The sequence below is a fragment of the Phocoena sinus genome, chromosome 19, assembly GCF_008692025.1.
Source record: "Phocoena sinus isolate mPhoSin1 chromosome 19, mPhoSin1.pri, whole genome shotgun sequence".
Taxonomy (NCBI): Eukaryota; Metazoa; Chordata; class Mammalia; order Artiodactyla; family Phocoenidae; genus Phocoena; species Phocoena sinus.
In genome coordinates, this window is record NC_045781.1 from 46,674,021 (window position 1) to 46,691,583 (window position 17,563).

Consider the following 17,563-nt stretch of genomic DNA (forward strand, 5'->3'; position numbering starts at 1 on the left):
AGTCCATTCACAATCCTTAACGATATCAGTATTCACCCATTTGAAACTGATAGAACCAGGAGGCAGTCCTTGGTGCCTGACTCCCAAGAGTGAGAAATTGATTATGCTGGTCCTGAAAACCAGCCAGCCTGTCATTTCAGGTTCCTCAAAGCCAGGCAGGTGGCATTTTATTCTTGGGCCTTTGGGCAGAGACAGGATTAGTTAAGGAGAGCATTTGCACAGCGCACAGTACCGGGAAGTCGTTAATTGCTTGTATGGACCAACGTCGCCGGGCAGAGCGAGGAGACATCTGTGCGTGAAAACGTTACACCCACGAGGAGGGAAGAAAAACACCAAGAAAATTAAAAGGGAAAAAATATAGAATAAAATGAAAGCTTCCCATACATCTGATGGATTCAAAGGTACCATAATATACTGGAAAATTGGGATGGGAATGACTGAAAAATCTGAAACTCAGCACAGCAGTATTTAGATTCCCTCACCCCCCTCCCAACCCATCACACTCCATACACAGCTTCAATGCCGTTGTCCTTTAGTCCGAAACACATTTCAAGGTATCAGGAGGCTGACATCCACACAGCTCTGACAGAGGAACTACGACGGAGATTTGTGGTTCTCTTACAAGAATTAAGATCGTAAGAAACAGGTGGAGGGACTTCCCTGGCGGTCCAGAGGTTAAGACTCCATGCTTCCAATGCAGGGGATGTGGGTTCCATCCCTGGTCGGGAACAAGGATCCCACATGCTGCGCTAAGACCCACACAGGCCAGCGCAGCCAAAAAAAAGGAAACAGGTGGAGAACTCTGCTTCCTCTTCAAAAGCATACGTATGTGCGAGAAGCTTCTCATTCCTAAAAAGGAAGAAGTTCCTCAAGAGATTCAACACCGAATTGTTTTTGGTGTGTGGCTGGGGGGGCGCCAGGGAAACTGAAGTCTTGACCTTGGGACTGCAGGACCATCCTCAGAGTGGTGCCAGGAGGAAGTGAGAGCCTGAGAGAATTGAAGGGTGATGCTCCGCAGGGCTCTCGCTAACCACGGGAGCATCAGTGTGAAACTGGGAGCATACAACACTGTTTCGCGAAATCAGAAATTACTCTATTAACTTCAAGGCCTCCTCAGTTATTCACATTAAAGCTATTTTAGTGATGTCAACTGAAGTGAATGTGGGAAGCTGCAAAATTTTTTAAATGTTTACAGGGCAATGCCTGATATTTATCTTAAGTCCTGGGCCTTCTGATTTACCCTAAGAATAAACAATATTTCATCAGCTATTAATAGAAGGTCCAGTTACCAAATGAATGTTAGCATCTCTCTGTGCTTTCTAACTTCTTATATGAAATTTAATGGTTTTATTAATTTATTTTTATATCTCTCACATTTAAAAAAATTTTAAGAGCAAACACTGGAATTCCATCTGGAGAACCTCTGGGTGATAAAACAAGATGACCTAAGTAGGGCAGGGTAAAAACACAAAAACAAGAAAAATGAGTATTAGTCCCCAACGGCTCTAGAAAGATATTTCTGCAATCTCCAAAATACTCTATAATTCTTTCATTGTTATACTTTAATGCAGTTGTATTCTTTTCCTTTCTTCTTAAAGCTCTCAGGGGTAGAGATCTAAACAAGAATAAAAGTACGCAGGAGATAAAATTTGGGCTGAAAATGAAGACTTAAGCACAGAGAAATTTAGTACACTGGAATCGTTTCCAGGACAAAAGTAATAGAAGTGATATTATTTGACATTTGAAACTAGACACCCAAGAATCAGAAAATACTTCTCGAGGGATAAAACTGTTATCGTCCTCTGTGAGGAAAATAAGATGGCCATATTTCATTCCTGTAATTCCTTCCCCATGCCGTATGTAAATGGGATGGACACGAACAAGCTTCAAGGAGAGTTTACAAGTTTATTTTAGATTCATCACAAAATAACTGACTGACCAGTTATTGATAACTGATTTTAACTTCTTACTAGGCTGAACCATGTGAAACTTTTTCTTAAGGTCAAAAATGCTCAAACATCAGCAGTTTCATATGATTTAACCTAATAATTACTATGTGTCATACATTAAAATGTGCCTCCCTCCCCCACGGCTTCTAGGGTTCTTGGAATAGTCTATGTCTTGGAACAGTCTATTTCCTGTGATTGCTAATTGACTGAATTATAGACCTATGATTTGTGAACTTTTCTGCACATAGGCTATACATCAATACAAAAGTTTCATATGAAATTATAATAAAACTACCTCCCCCCACTTTATTCGCTCACTGTCTGAAATACAATTCAGAGACCACTTACTATGTCATTCTAGGGGACTACAATGGCCTGTTTTCTGGGGAGAAGCAGCACGCTGGGAATCACCCCAAAGTGAAATATCACAATCCTTCCTCCACACCCCAGCATATCCTGTCTGATAAGAGCTAATTATCTATGTGCCTTTGTTCCCTCTTCACGATTACAGTGTGTTTGTCGTAAAAGAGAGTCCAGACCATCAAAAATATAAATGTAGGCCTTACAAATGCTTCTGTATTAGGAGAGCCTCCTTCTTGGAACTGGAGTTATTTTGATGAAACACGACCTTTACACACTATCACAGGGTCAAAAGTGCAAGTCCCAGCTATGCTGCCCAATCTGAACCCAAGCACGAGAAGCACGGGGCATGATGCAAAGGGGAATTCAGAACTGCCTCTTTGACTAACAGGTCTCCTCAACCTGGCCCTGGTGCTAAAGAAAATTCCTACATTTATTCAACCTTGAGTTTGTTTAGCTACTACATCAATAATAAAATGCCTTAGTTCCAACCAGTTTATCAAAGCTTCTCACCAGTTACCCACTAGCTTGCAGAAAAAGAAAAAAAAATTTTTTTTTGAATGTAAAGGACTTGGGAAGATAAAAGTGTTCTAATAAGTTCTGTGACAGGTGCAGGACAGGGCGGGGTGGGGGGAGGCAGCGGTGGGGTGGAGAACTCCGTCAGAGATGCAAAGAAAGGGACTATGGAGCTGGCCAGAAAGGCAACCAAAAAATCATTTTCCCTATTTGACTGAACGTTTTGCCCAAGACTGGTCATGCCTCAAGCATCAGTTCCTGCCACTCATTTGTCACATACAACCCTAAGACCTGACAAAGTCAGCGACAGCCAACATCATGCAAACCAGGAAGGTTAGACACTACACTGCAATCAAAGTGAAGACACCTCCAACACCTGCTGGAAATTGGGGTTTTATTTTAAATAACTCAATTTTTAACAAAAAACCAAATTTTAATTATAGGCAATCCATCATTTCTCAATTAGTGGGAGAGAGCAACAAAGAATTCCTAAGGGCTGAGTTTGTGCGTAGCTCAGTGGTAACCAGTTAATACATCACGTCAGTTAAAAGACAGTTTAAGCCAGACTCAACCTGATAATACAGAAAGTTCTCAGAATCATTCCCACGCTCTGCCGATATTCTCTACACTGTCGTCACCAAAGGCTTCTGACAGCTTAATAGCTACTGTAGGGACGATGAGTTCCTTAAGAACCCAGGAACAGAAGGACAGTTTCAGGTGATTTTTGTATAAACCAGTCCATTCAAATGGGTACTTCGGTGCAGACTTTGTAAAAGTATAAAACCTCTTAGAGGTCAACTTGAAAACTTCCCACAACTATGAAGTTCCAAATATATCAGGATCCCAAGCCTTCTGAAGCATCCCTTAATTTGGTGACAAACATCAGAATAACCAGGAAGACCTGAAGCTACATGATTCTATCTCAGAGGATGGGAATCGACTTCATGTATGGGGATCACAGGACAGGGTTAAAGGGGAGGGAAGAGTACGGATTATAATAACCAACCACCCCTCCCCCTCCTATATAATTTACAGTAGTTAAAAACCAACCAAAAGGAACAAAGCAACGGTCTTTCTCTAACACACTAAGTATGAAAGGGAAAGACCACAGGGGGATCACTAATTTGGCTGCTGTGCATGGCAGGCAGGGAGGCCAAGGACAAGAATCTGGGGAAGGGATAAGAATCAAAGGCCGTGGATCAGCCGCTTACCCGCTCCTTGTAGTAGAAGGAGCTGATGGAGACCTGCTCCTTCTCACTGCGCGTGGGGCTCCCGCTGTACAAACGGAGGTTCCCAGGGGCCTCTGTGCGGATCTTCATGGGCGCAATCAAGCCAGTATGATAGGCAGACAAAGCTGACAGAGATCTGTGGTTGAAAAGGCACAATTAACCATACTGGCTTGGATCTTTCCATAGTTCTAAGTGATGCCACTCTTAGCGCTTGATGAAATCAGGAGAAAAAGATGGATAAAATGGGGAAAAAATGGAAACTCCAAAAAGGAATCAAAGGTCACTTTCAGAACTGAAAAATGCTTTATCTGCAGAAGCGGAGAATGTTTCTATGACTATATACAAAGAAAATTCAAAGGAGTCTATAAATTACTTAAACTAATAAGTGAATTTAGATACAAGGTCAATCTACAATAATCTACTGTATTTCTATATATTAAAAACAAACATTTGGAAAATAATAGAATTGCATTTACGATAGCATCAAAACACATGCAATACCGGGCTTCCCTGGTGGCGCAGTGGTTGAGAGTCTGCCTGCCGATGCAGGGGACACGGGTTCGTTCCCCGGTCTGGGAAGATCCCACATGCCGCGGAGCGGCTGGGCCCGTGAGCCATGGCCGCTGAGCCTGCGAGTCCGGAGCCTGTGTTCCGCAACGGGAGAGGCCACAACAGTGACAGGCCCGCGTACCGCAAAAAAAAAAAAAGAAAAAAAAAAAAAAACACATGCAATACCTAGGAACACATTAAAAAAAAAAAGTGTATGGAAAATACAAAATATTGCTGAGAGAAATTAAAGACTCAAAACAATAGAGAAATACACCGTGTTAATAGACTAGAAGATTCCAGATTGTTAAGGTGTCAATTTTCTCCAAGTTGATCTATAGAATCAACACAACTCCATTCAAAATATGAGCAGGCTATTTTCTGTAGGAACCAGTAAGCTGATTTCTATCTTTTCAGAAATGCAAAAGATCTAGAGTAGCCAACACAATCCTGAATGAGAATAATAAAGTTACAGGACTTAACATTACCAGATTTGAAGACTTACTATATAAACCTACATTAACAGTGTAGTGTTGGCATAAGGAGAGACCAATAAACCAAAGAAAAAAATAGAGGCCAGAAATAGATCCAAAACATACGGTCAATTGATTTTCAACAAAGGTATCAATGCAAATTCAACAAGAGCAAAATCTTTTCCATAAATGGTGCTATATATATAACAACTATATATCTCTACTGAAAAAAAAAAAACCTCACAAAAATTACTTTGAGATTAATTACAGACCTTAGATAAGGAATTTACATCTATAAATTTTTAAGAGAAAACACAGAATATTTTCATGACAGAAATTTTTTTTAGACAGGACACAGAAGCACTAACCCTAACACTTAAAAAGTGATAAACTGAACTGCATCAAAATTAAAAACTGCTGAAAATTGAAAATCATTAAAGAGGGACAAAGATAAGCCATAGATTAGGAGAAAATCAATACATACACCCAGCAAAGGGTTTGCAATAAGAATTGATAAAGAACTACCACAAATAGATGATAAGAAACACAGTCTAAAAAAAAACTGGACAAAATACTAGAACAGGCAAATCACCAAAGAAGATATCCAAGTGGTCAATTAGCACACAAAAGCTGTTCACCATCATTAGTCATCACCATGGAAGCACAAATTAAAGCACAATGAGATAACACTACACACCTACCACAACGGCTAAAGCTGAAAAGACTAAAAACACCAAGTTTTGGAGAGGATGTGGAGCAGCGAGAACTCTGAAACGTTGCTGGAAGAGTATAACACGGCATAACCACAGGGACAGACTTTTTGGCAATTCTAATAAAATTAAACACGCACGTATCCTATGACCCAGGGATTCTACTCCTTGGGTAGAGAAATTAATACACATGTCCATAAAAAGACTTGTATGAAATTAAAAAAAAAAAGACTTGTATGTGTAGGTCTACATATAATAAAATAAAAACTGGAAATAATCCAAATGTCCATCAACAGGAGTATGAATAAGCAAATTATATTATTTTCATACCATGGAACTACTGATCCATGCAACCACGTGGATCAATTTCAAAAACGTTAAGTTGAGCAAAATAAGCCAGACATAAAATAGTACATGCTGGATGGCTCTATTTAGATGAAGTTCAAGCACAGGCAAACTAAACTTCAATGATGGAAGCAGAAGAATCATTTCCTCTGGGTAAAGGGACCAGGGAACTTTTGGGAGCGAGGACAAGGCTCTGTATCCTGATCTGGGTGCTGGTCATCAAGGTACAGACTTCACATTTGTGTACCCTAAATTATACCTCAATACAAGACTGTTAGTGTGAAAAATGTTCTAACAGGAACATTTTCCCACTGACCCAAAGTCCAGATACAGATATCTGTTGTTTCCTTTTAAGAGTAGGGGATTGGGGGCTTCCCTGTTGGCACAATGGTTAAGAATCTGCCTGCCAATGCAGGGGACACAGGTTCGAGCCCTGCTCCGGGAAGATCCCACATGCCGCGGAGCAACTAAGTCCGTGCGCCACAACTACTGAGCCTGTATTCTGGAGCCCACAAGCCACAACTACTGAGCCCGTGTGCCACAACTACTGAGCCCGTGTGCCACAACTACTGAAGCCTGCGCACCTAGAGCCCGTGCTCCACAACAAGAGAAGCCACCACAGTGAGAAGCCCATGCACCGCAATGAAGAGTAGCCCCCGCTCGCCGCAACTAGAGAAAGCCTGCATACAGCAACAAAGACCCAACTCAGCCAAAAACATAAAATTTAAAAAATTTTAAAAAAAGAGTAGGTGATTGTTTTCTAGTCCAACCTTTCAAATAAGGAATCTAGTGTAATGTAGGGCATTCTCTGGCATTTAACTCCCACTTCTTGTAGGGCCAAGTTCTCATCTGCTTGGGTTACTGCAGAAACTGGCAAACTCCCAGGACAGCCGTAGCACCTGCTCATGAACTTGGTGCAATGTCCTTTCTTTCTTGTTAGCTTAGCTATTCATTATTAAGTATGCTAATTATATCATATACAGTATAACCAGGTGTTTGTAGCAGGAGGGTTTCCAAGTTATCCTGGTCATCACACTGCAGAACCAGAAGTCTACAGCATAATATTTAAGTTTAAAAAACCACTAATATGGGGAAGGTTGTAAAGGTGTGGGGACAGGGGTATATGTACTCTGCACTCAATTTTGCTATGAACCTAAACTTGCTCTAAAAGATAAAGTGTATTAATTAAGAAAAAAATTTACAATATGATCCAGTCATTCAGTTCCTAGGTATATATCCAAGAAAAATGAAAAAATATATATCCACACAAAATTTGCACAGAATGTTCATAGCAGCATTATTCATAATGGCCAAAAAGTGGAAACAGTCCCAATGTCCAATGACTGATGTATGAATAAATAAAACATGGTATATACATGTAATGGAATATTATTTGGCAATAAGAAGAAATGAAGTACTGATACATGCTACAACATGTATGATCCTTGAAAATATACTAAGTGAAAGACGGCAGTTACAAAAGAACACACATACAATTCCATTTATATGAACTGTCCAGAACAGGCAAATTTATAGACAGAAAGCAGACCAGTGTTTGCCCAGGGCTGGAGGAATGGGGGACTTAGGGACTGGGGTGACCCTTAAGGGATTCAAAGTTTCTTTTTGGGATAATGAAAAGGTTCTAGAATTGACTCTAGTGATGGCTGCACATACATTACATGTGTGTGGTAATGTTAGAAGTGGCCTATTAGTGTTACGGGACTATAGATTATCTCTTGCTATTATTCTAGTTTTATTTAATATTCAGATAATACTTTAGTGATGGGGAAGAGCACATTAAAAAAGAATTTGCCTTGTTTTGACAACAGTTTTTATCAAGCAACTCCTAGTAGTAACTTTAAAGTAGAAATCTCAGCTTGGGTGAAATTCAATGAACCATGATCTTTTGGGAGTAAATCTTATAATGAGTGATAACTAACACAAATTGTCCAAAGACAAATTCCCAGATGTCTGCCTATTTCTGTCCCATGAATGTAGCTTATACCTGCATCTCCCAGACTCACCTCGGAGTAGGCTCAGTCGGAGACACTGCTCGGTGCATCGTCATGGGCCTTGTGAAATACACCAGGTACCCTGTCAAAGGAGACATCACACGTGCACATCAAGGTCAATGAGCTGGTGATGGGAAATCCTAAGAAAGCACTGGTCAATCTTTTGTCTACCTCAATATACCTGAAGGATAAGACATAGTATCCTAAGCTACACAGGCTCACAATGGCAGCCGTACTTAATAAAAACAAAGATAAGAATCTCCAGGATTCAGGAGAGATGGGATATATGTGGTTTGGAAAAAGTCTTCACAGGTACTTTATATTTCCTATGTGTATTTTCAATAGGTTGAGTCAAGACTCAAATTCACACTCATCAGAATGAAACAAGTCAAGTCTGTAAATCTGGTGAACGTTCTTAGGGTGTGTCCCCAGATGCCAATGCGGCTTCAGATAACACCATGACAGAAATCTTTTGAGTTCTCAGGAAATAAAAACAAAGAAACATTTTCTGATGGAAATTTTTATACAGACATTCTTAGCTTCTCTCTCTCGAAATCTATAATCAGAGAACCTAAAGAGACCAACCTGCCCCGCAGAATCTGGCCCCTGAGGTCCTGGGAAAGGGAATATTGGCATCCTGGTAGGACCCGTAGGCGGTGGTCACCCGGGCAAATGTCGGTAGGGGTGGCGTGACAGAGTTCGGGAGCGCGAAGGGATTGCTGGAAGCGCTGTCTTCTTGGTTCTGAAATTTTAAAATCAAGAGACTAAAACCCACAATCTGTCTTCAAGCCAAATTACAAAACAGGACACATTATTCCAAGATCAGGGAGCCCAGGATTTTAGGGAGGAGGAAAGGAAACGAAACCACAAAGCATAGGTTGGTAACAAGGATCCCACCACAAAAGACTCAAGGCAGGAGACGAGCTGGCGCAGGCAGGGCTCCAAACAGCTCTGGTTGCGTTTCACTTTTTGCAGGGAAGTGTCTTTCAGGATCTAGAAAAGGCACAAAACGCAGTCAAGAAGAGCAACATTCTTTCTCCTGATTCTTTTTTATTGTGTGAAGCATCGGAAGCAGCAACGATGCTGGGGCACCGAAGCGTGGCTGTGTCTGAGGCTGCCAACACACCACACCACCTTCCCCCTCCCCGAGAGGCTCAGAGAGAAGATTCATTTGTGAATCCTCTTCCAGAAGCCCTTTCCTTTGCCATGGCAGGCACATGCACTGGCTCTGAGAGAGCACGATTAGAACCACCATTCTTCCTTTATAGTGAATTCTACTCCTTTGCTCTCCCCCGACCCGACCCTCCTCCATGAGAAATCTCAGCATCACTTAGAGTAATATCCTCCAGTCTGGACTGAAAACTGTTCCATGTGATACATACATGCCAGGGGGAACAGATTTCACTTTAGTGAAAATTAAAATGTACCTTTTTTGGGGGGGTCCTTTAAAAATATAAAGCCTAATATACCTGGACAAAACTATAATTCAAAAAGATACATGCACCCCTATGTTCATAGCAGCACTATTCACAATAGCCAAAACATGGAAACAACCTAAATGTCCATTGACAAATAAATTGATAAAGAAGACGTGGTACATATATACAATGGAACACTAACTACTCAGTCATTAAAAAAAGAACAAAATAATGCCATTTGCAGCAACATGGATGCAACTAGAAATTATCATACTAATTGAAGTAAGTCAGAAAGAGAAAGACAAATACCATATGATATCACTTATATGTGGAATCTAAAATATGGCACAAATGAACCTATCTACAAAACAGGAACAGACTCACAGACACAGAGAACAGACTTGGGGTTGCCAAGGATGAGGGGGAAGGGAGACAGATGGCCTGGGAACTTGGGGTTGGTAGATGTAAACTATTTCATTTAGAATGGATAAACAACAAGGTCCTACTGTATAGCACAGGGAACTATATCCAATCTCCTGGGATAAACCATAATGGAAAAGAATATTAAAAAAAGAATGTACATATGTATATGTATGTATGTACAGCAGAGATTGGGGCACAACGTTGTAAATCAACTATACTTTAATAACATATATATATTTTATATACACATATATATGGAGCTTAACATTTTAAAGCACATGCTATCGGTATAACCTGACATACACATACTGAAGGTAGGCCTGTAAATTGGACCTGGGCTGTCTAACATGGAAGTCATTACCGGACTATAAAGCACATGAAGTGTGGCTAGTCTGGACTGCGATGTACTGTAAGCACAAAATTCACACCAAAAGTTGAAGACTTAGTACCAAAAAGAAAAAAAAGAAAGAATGTAAGCTATCGCAATAATTTTTATACCGCTTACATGTTGATATGACAATACTTTGGACATACTGGATTAAATTAAAATATTATTGAAATTAATTTACCTTTTTTTATTAGTATGGCTACTAGAAAATTGAAAATTACATGTAGTCTGCATCACATTTCTATTGGACAGCACATTTCTATTGGACAGCACAAATTAGACCTTTAAAACACTTGCTTATCCTATCATTTTGATACCAATAGAAAAATTTATCTTTTTTGTATGTCCAAACAAGGCAACGAAATGTTCAGACTCCAAGGAAAAAACGTCAAGTACCACAAAATCTGAGTTATTAGCATTTCACAGACCCTTACAAAGCTGGAACAATTTCTTGGTTACCTATCATACCCCAAGAAGACAGAACAATCAAGTGTATATAACACAAACTAGGGAAAAAATGAATAGCATTCAGGTCAACTTGGTGCTGCCAGGATATTTCTGCTATTTCACATGTGATGCTGCTCAGACCGAAAAAGACGTATCTCAGCTCACGGGGCTTTTTTATGAAGATTCCACCTGATTAGCTCTGCATGAACCGACAAATCAAGTTTCTGAATCTGTAAGGGTAAAGACGAGATGCCAGGCTGCACCCCTCCATTCAGGTACCGCCGTCCTATCACACCTCACCTGTCCAGCCAGCCAGCCTCACTCTAAGTAACAACATCTCCTTTTACGGAACAGATTTTTTTAATGACCTTACATACTTTTTTTCTGATTAGAAAGTATCTTTTAGCTTCAGAATACGTTTTGCCTACAGTTTCCAAATAAATGAGATTGTATTGTATTAACCTGGGATTAACACATAGCTTTAATGAGATCTGTGAGCAGATTATATGCAATTACATAACTGCCTATGATTTATATGCAATATTTCTGAAGTTATATGCAATATCTGCGCAAATTTTTCTGTGGAAGGGTGTGTGGTTTTCATTAGACTTTAGAAGGGGGCGGTCCCTGACCCAAAGAGATTAAGAATCAGCGCTCAATGTTTTCTACACAAAAAGAATACAGCTGTTAACCCTGCTAGGTGGAAGGACACATGATGTCCAAATCTTATCAACTCGTTTTTTCACTCAACTTCACTGCTGGACTCAGACACTGATGCAAATGAGCAGTGCTCTCCACTTCTGACATCAAGGAGAACTTGTGAACACAGATGCCCACCTTGAGCAGCTTCGCTTTCATAGTGGATGTGATGGTGGTGGGGTTAATGAACTGGAAGGAAGGGGCCGCGTGGTTCGGGTACTGTGCAGGGAACTTCACCAGCATCTTGACGCGGTGGTTGCTGCAGTGCACAGACACTGTGCAGCTCCTGTCTGCTGCGTCCATCTGCAGGGGACAAATCAATAGCTGCTTTGGAGAGGAACTGCAAAGGGTCTTCAGATGCAAACAGGTTTAAATAAGATAACTGAATGCTCTAGGTTCCTGGTAACGGAGTGAGAGAGAGTCTCCAAAGATGAATTTGGAAGATGTGGACAACTCATTTTCAAAACGGATTTTTAATTTTAGCACCGATTTAATAAATTCAAAGTGTTTTTGCTTAAAAAAGCTTCATCCCAAAGCTGTGAGATAGGCTGAAACTTGTTATATTTATTTTGAGATGGGAAAATAAAGCAGGAAGATGTTAAAAACCTGACTCAAGTTAAAAGTACTCCTGGAACCTAGGAATAAACCTACCTAAGGAGACAAAAGACCTGTATGCAGAAAACTAAGACACTGATGAAAGAAATTAAAGATGATACAAACAGATGGAGAGATATATCATGTTCTTGGATTGGAAGAATCAACATTGTGAAAATGACTATACTGCCCAGAGCCATCTACAGATTCAAAGCAATCCCTATCAAACTACCAATGGTATTTTTCACAGAACTAGATCAAAAAATTGCACAATTTGTATGGAAACCCAAAAGACCCCGAATAGCCAAAGCAATCTTGAGAAAGAAAAACGGAGCTGGAGGAATCAGGCTCCCTGACTTCAGACTATACTATGAAGCTACAGTAATCAAGACAGTATGGTACTGGCACAAAAACAGAAATATAGATCAATGAACAGGACAGAAATCCCAGAGATAAACCCACACACATATGGTCACCTTATCTTTGATAAAGGAGGCAAGAATATACAGTGGAGAAAAGACAGCCTCTTCAATAAATGGTGTTGGGAAAACTGGACAGCTACATGTAAAAGAATGAAATTAGAACACTCCCTAACACCATACTCAAAAATAAACTCAAAATGGATTAAAGATCTAAATGTAAGGCCAGACACTATAAGACTCTTAGAGGAAAACATAGGCAGAACACTCTATGACATAAATCACAGCAAGATCCTTTTTGACCCACCTCCTAGAGAAATGGAAATAAAAACAAAAATAAACAAATGGGACCTAATGAAACTTAACAGCTTTTGCACAGCAAAGGAAACCAATAACAGGACTAAAAGACAAACCTCAGAATGGGAGAAAATATTTGCAAACGAAGCAACTGACAAAGGATTAATCTCTGAAATATACACGCAACTCATGCAGCTCAATATCAAAAAAACAAACAACCCAATCCAAAAATGGGCAGAAGACCTAAATAGACATTTCTCCAAAGAAGATATACAGACTGCCAAGAAACATGTGAAAGGATGCTCAACATCACTAATCATTAGAGAAATGCAAATCAAAACTATAATGAGGTATCACCTCACACCGGTCAGAATGGCCATCATCAAAAAATCTACAAACAATAAATGCTGGCGAGGGTGTGGAGAAAAGGGAACCCTCTTGCACTGTTGGTGGGAATGTTAAATTGATACAGCCACTATGGAGAACAGTATGGAGGTTCCTTAAAAAACTAAAAATAGAACTACCATATGACCCAGCAATTTCACTACTGGGCATGTACCTTAAGAAAACCATAATTCAAAAAGTGACACGTACCACAATGTTCACTGCAGCACTATTTACAATAGCCAGGACATGGAAGCAACCTACGTGTCCATCCACAGATGAATGGATAAAGAAGATGTGGAACATATATACAATGGAATATTACTGAGCCATAAAAAGAAATGAAACTGAGTTATTTGTAGTGAGGTGGATGGACCTAGAGTCTGTCATACAGAGTGAAGTAAGTCAGAAAGAGAAATGTATGCTAACATGTGTTAGCTACTGTATGCTAACACATATATATAGAATCTAAAAAAAAAATGGTTATGAATAATCTAGGGGCAGGATAGGAATAAAGACACAGACGTAGAGAATGGACTTGAGGACATGGGGAGGGGGAAGGGTAAGCTGGGACTAAGTGAGAGAGTGGCAATGAAATATATACACTACCAAATGTAAAATAGCTAGCTAGTGGGAAGCAGCCACATGGCACAGGGAGATCAGCTCAGTGCTTTGTGACCACCTAGAGGGGTGGGATGGGGGGGTGGGAGGGAGATGCAAGAGAGAGAGGATATGGGGATATATGTATACGTATAGCTGATTCACTTTGTTATACAGCAGCAACTAACACAACAATGTAAAGCAGTTATACTCCAATAAAGATGTCAAAACAAAAAAAAAGTACTCCTGGGAAAATCCTTCTCTCTAAAGGAGATGGGGGCTGCTAGGGGCTGGTGAGAGAGGAAATGGGAAGAGGCTGCTAGGGGATGTAAGGTTTCTTTGGGGATGATGAAAATGCTCTGGAAGTAGCACTGGTGATGGCTGCATGGCTTTGTGAATGTACTAAGAACCACTAAATTGTGCACTTTATTTTTTTTTAAGATTTTTTTTTTTGATGTGGACCATTTTTAAAGTCTTTATTGAATTTGTTACAATATTGCTTCTGTTTTATGTTTTGGTTTTTTGGCCTCAAGGCATGTGGCATCTTAGCTCCCCAACCAAGGATCAAACCCATACCCCCTGCATTGGAAGGCGAAGTCTCAACCACTGGACCACCAGGGAAGTCCCTGTAAACTTTAAAAGGGTGAATTTTGTGGTATGTGAATTATAGCTCAGTAATTTTTATTTTATTTTATTTTATTTTTTTATTTGGCCATGCCATGCAGCATATGGGATCTTACTTCTCCAACCAGGGATCGAATCCACGCCCCCTGCAGTGGAAGTGCAGAGTCTTAACCACTGGATCACCAGGGAAGTCCCTCTCAGTAATTTTTAAAAAGCAGTCCTGGGAAAGGAATCAAGATCTCCTTCTTAGATTAGATCACTGGATATCCACACTGTTCTCAACTGGGACAAAGGGAATATAAACTGAGTTGATATAGATAACCAATTAATCAAGGAATCCTTTATCTCTTTTGATTTCTTGTGCTGCCAACTAGAGATGGCAGCTGGAGGATGGGAGCCACACATATGGGAAATCTGGAGACTCGGATTCAAATAGCTGCTGACCTCGGACAAGTTATTTCATTTCGTAGTGTCTCTGTTTCCTCATCTGTAGAGTGGGGATAAAACCACTTATTGCAGAGCTGTTTTAAAGGCCAAATGAGACAATTATGTAAGTGCACAGATCCAGGCCTACTGTTAATTGAATCTGGGCAAGAGAAAAATTAATCAAGTTTTAAAACTCCTTCACAGAAAAACTCAATTCCCTGAAGCACAGAATTTCAATACCTGCCCAAAAGGAAAAGAGTAAATCTCTCTGTGTGTTAAATGAACAAAGAGGCTTGGTCACCTTCTTAACATGCATCTAAATCTCTGAGGAAATGACCAGCTTACAAGGCAAGATCGTACAGCAAAGTACTAAGAGTCTTGGAGAGTCAGGAGGCTGGCTTCCAAACTCAGCCCTGCCATTAACTTTGCCAGTAACCCCCACCAAAACACTAAACTTTCCAGGAGCTGAGCATCTTCACATAGAGTAAATGAGGTGTTAGAGCATCTAAGGAGATTTTAAGACATTTGAGCACCAGTTTATCCCTTGGTTCATCTTATGAGAATATAATAGGGTAAGGGAAAATAATCTGCGTTTGTAAAATATCTATGTCCTTAGATAACATAGAAAACAAAAAAGCAAGCACAGAACACTTCCCTGTTACAGCAGCAAAGCTATATTGCTAGCCTAAATCATGGCTGAAATAGTCCCCTCACCCACCAACCGCCAACCGCAAGCGAGAGACAGTTCGCTAAGCCCGAGCACCTCCACGTTCACATTGCGGATCTGCACGTTGATCAGGGAGAACTCCTGCTGCAGAGTCTGAGGCAGGCCCAGCTGCTCTGACTTCTTCTCTTCCAGGAGACTGCTTGGGGGGTCTTCCTTTAAGACTAGCAGGAGAGAGAGGGTAACTTGTTGGAAAAGATTTCTGAAATGGATTCAGAGAGCAGTTCTGGGGTATTTGCCACAACTTGGAGATGCAGAGAGGGGCACCACACCTAAAACAGTGTGACCAATTACCTTCTTCCTCCCCGTGGCTGGAGTTGTGCTGGTGATCTGTATCCTGAGTGTGAAGGGTCTTCTCTGGTTCCGGCAGAAGAGCAATGCTCTCAATGAACTCATCAACACCATCTAAGATGTCATTTGCACAAAGCTGCAACAGAGGGGAGGAGATAGATCTAGGTCTAGAGAAGTCAGTGGAAAGGACTGTCGTGTTTGATTGAGTTCTGACTTAAAAATGGGAATCACAAAGGAGAGAGATGTCAGCCCCAAACAGATACAATCAAAATCAGTTTGCCCATCACCAATTCTCCCTGGTTAAATACACAGGGTAACAGACTCTATTAGTCTACCCTGGAAAATGTTTTATCCTGTTCATAGGTTACGCAAATCTCAGAAAACCTTTTAAACTCCAGCCTTGATGGAGTTATTCAGCCAACCCAAGAGCAAAAATATCATAACCTCAAAGCATTTGGAGCAAATGGTACTTTTTGGAGAAAACAGATTTAAAAGGCAATAAGGTGATGGTATTTGACCAAAATTGCTCATGAATGACTTGGTACTAAGCAGTGTAGCAAATCTGACCCGGCATTTTCTATCCACTCTGTACAGAGTGCTGTATGGGATGCAATACAAGTGAGACAGCGATCCCACCTTCAAGGAATTTAGCCACCAGATGAGAAGACAGAACCCCGTGATGGGGCAGAGCAAAGCAAGGGCCACGAAAGCAGTTCACACAGGGACCACTGTGCTTCATATAAGAACAGATACAATTTATGGGGCCAAAACTGGAAAGGGCTTCACTTAACAGGTGCTGTTGATGAACGTGGAGAACTCCGAACACTGCCTAGTGCCAGGGCAGATTTTCTAGCCCATTTATAAGAGAATGAAATGAAGCCCCCAAGCCACTTGCTCAGTATGCTAACCCACACTACCTTAGACCAGGACAAGAGGAAAAGAAGACATTCAGGGGCTTTAAAGCCTTCAAGGGCTGAATACTGAAGTGGGCTCTTGAATACCTCAAAGCCTCAGTGTAGCATACACAAGCCACTCGGCCAACCAGCAAGTATGTATTAAAATGTCCATTACGTATCCTCTAACTTCTTCAACTACCAAATCTTCTATCTTAAGTTTCTGGTGTATCCAGACAACATTCCTCCACAGCATCACTGAATACATACCCTCTGCATCTGGGAATCCACCCGCCACATTCTCAAGGTCTGATCCCGTGACCACGTAACCAGTTGGTAGTCCTTGGACCCTAGAAATCACCAGATAGGAATCATGGAGGTTTTTCTGGATTCAACATCAAGTTTCTTACAGGTTGCGATGGGGTGAGATTCATTCATCCATTCATCCATTTAACAAATATTTATGAAACATCTCCTATATGCCAGGTACTGTTCTAGGCACTAGGGCTATAACGTGAATACAAGAATCTCTGTCTTGGGCTTCCCTGGTGGCGCAGTGGTTGAGAGTCCGCCTGCCGATTCAGGGGACACGGGTTCGTGCCCCGGTCCGGGAAGATCCCACATGCCACTGAGGGGTTGGGCCCGTGATCCATGGCTGCTGAGCCTGTGCATCCGGAGCCTGTGCTCCGCAACGAGAGAGGCCACAACAGTGAGAGGCCCGCGTACCGCAAAAAAAAAAAAAAAAAAAGAATCTCTGTCTTTACAGATCTCACATTCCAATGGTGGAAACAGACAA

General features: G+C 40.9%; 1 protein-coding gene across 8 annotated transcripts in view; it reads right to left on the reverse strand.

Annotated features, from left to right (window-relative positions):
* Positions 1-17,563, reverse strand: part of WDR59 (WD repeat domain 59) — a 108,501-nt gene that overhangs the window by 50,303 nt on the left and 40,635 nt on the right. For 7 of the 8 annotated variants that reach the window (XR_004346778.1, XR_004346779.1, XR_004346780.1 and 4 more), the window contains exons 11-18: positions 17,038-17,117; positions 15,878-16,010; positions 15,623-15,747; positions 11,654-11,818; positions 9,038-9,133; positions 8,726-8,882; positions 8,153-8,222; positions 4,037-4,190 (exon numbers count right to left, since the gene is read on the reverse strand). Coding sequence is in view for 5 of the 8 variants with exons in the window: in XM_032611871.1 (XP_032467762.1) it covers positions 4,037-4,190; positions 8,153-8,222; positions 8,726-8,882; positions 9,038-9,133; positions 11,654-11,818; positions 15,623-15,747; positions 15,878-16,010; positions 17,038-17,117 (980 nt within the window). In the remaining 3 variants the exon portion in view is untranslated. Of the gene's footprint in view, positions 1-1,344; positions 1,446-4,036; positions 4,191-8,152; positions 8,223-8,725; positions 8,883-9,037; positions 9,134-11,653; positions 11,819-15,622; positions 15,748-15,877; positions 16,011-17,037; positions 17,118-17,563 lie in introns of those variants that run through there. The other variant, XM_032611873.1, reaches the window with a different exon arrangement.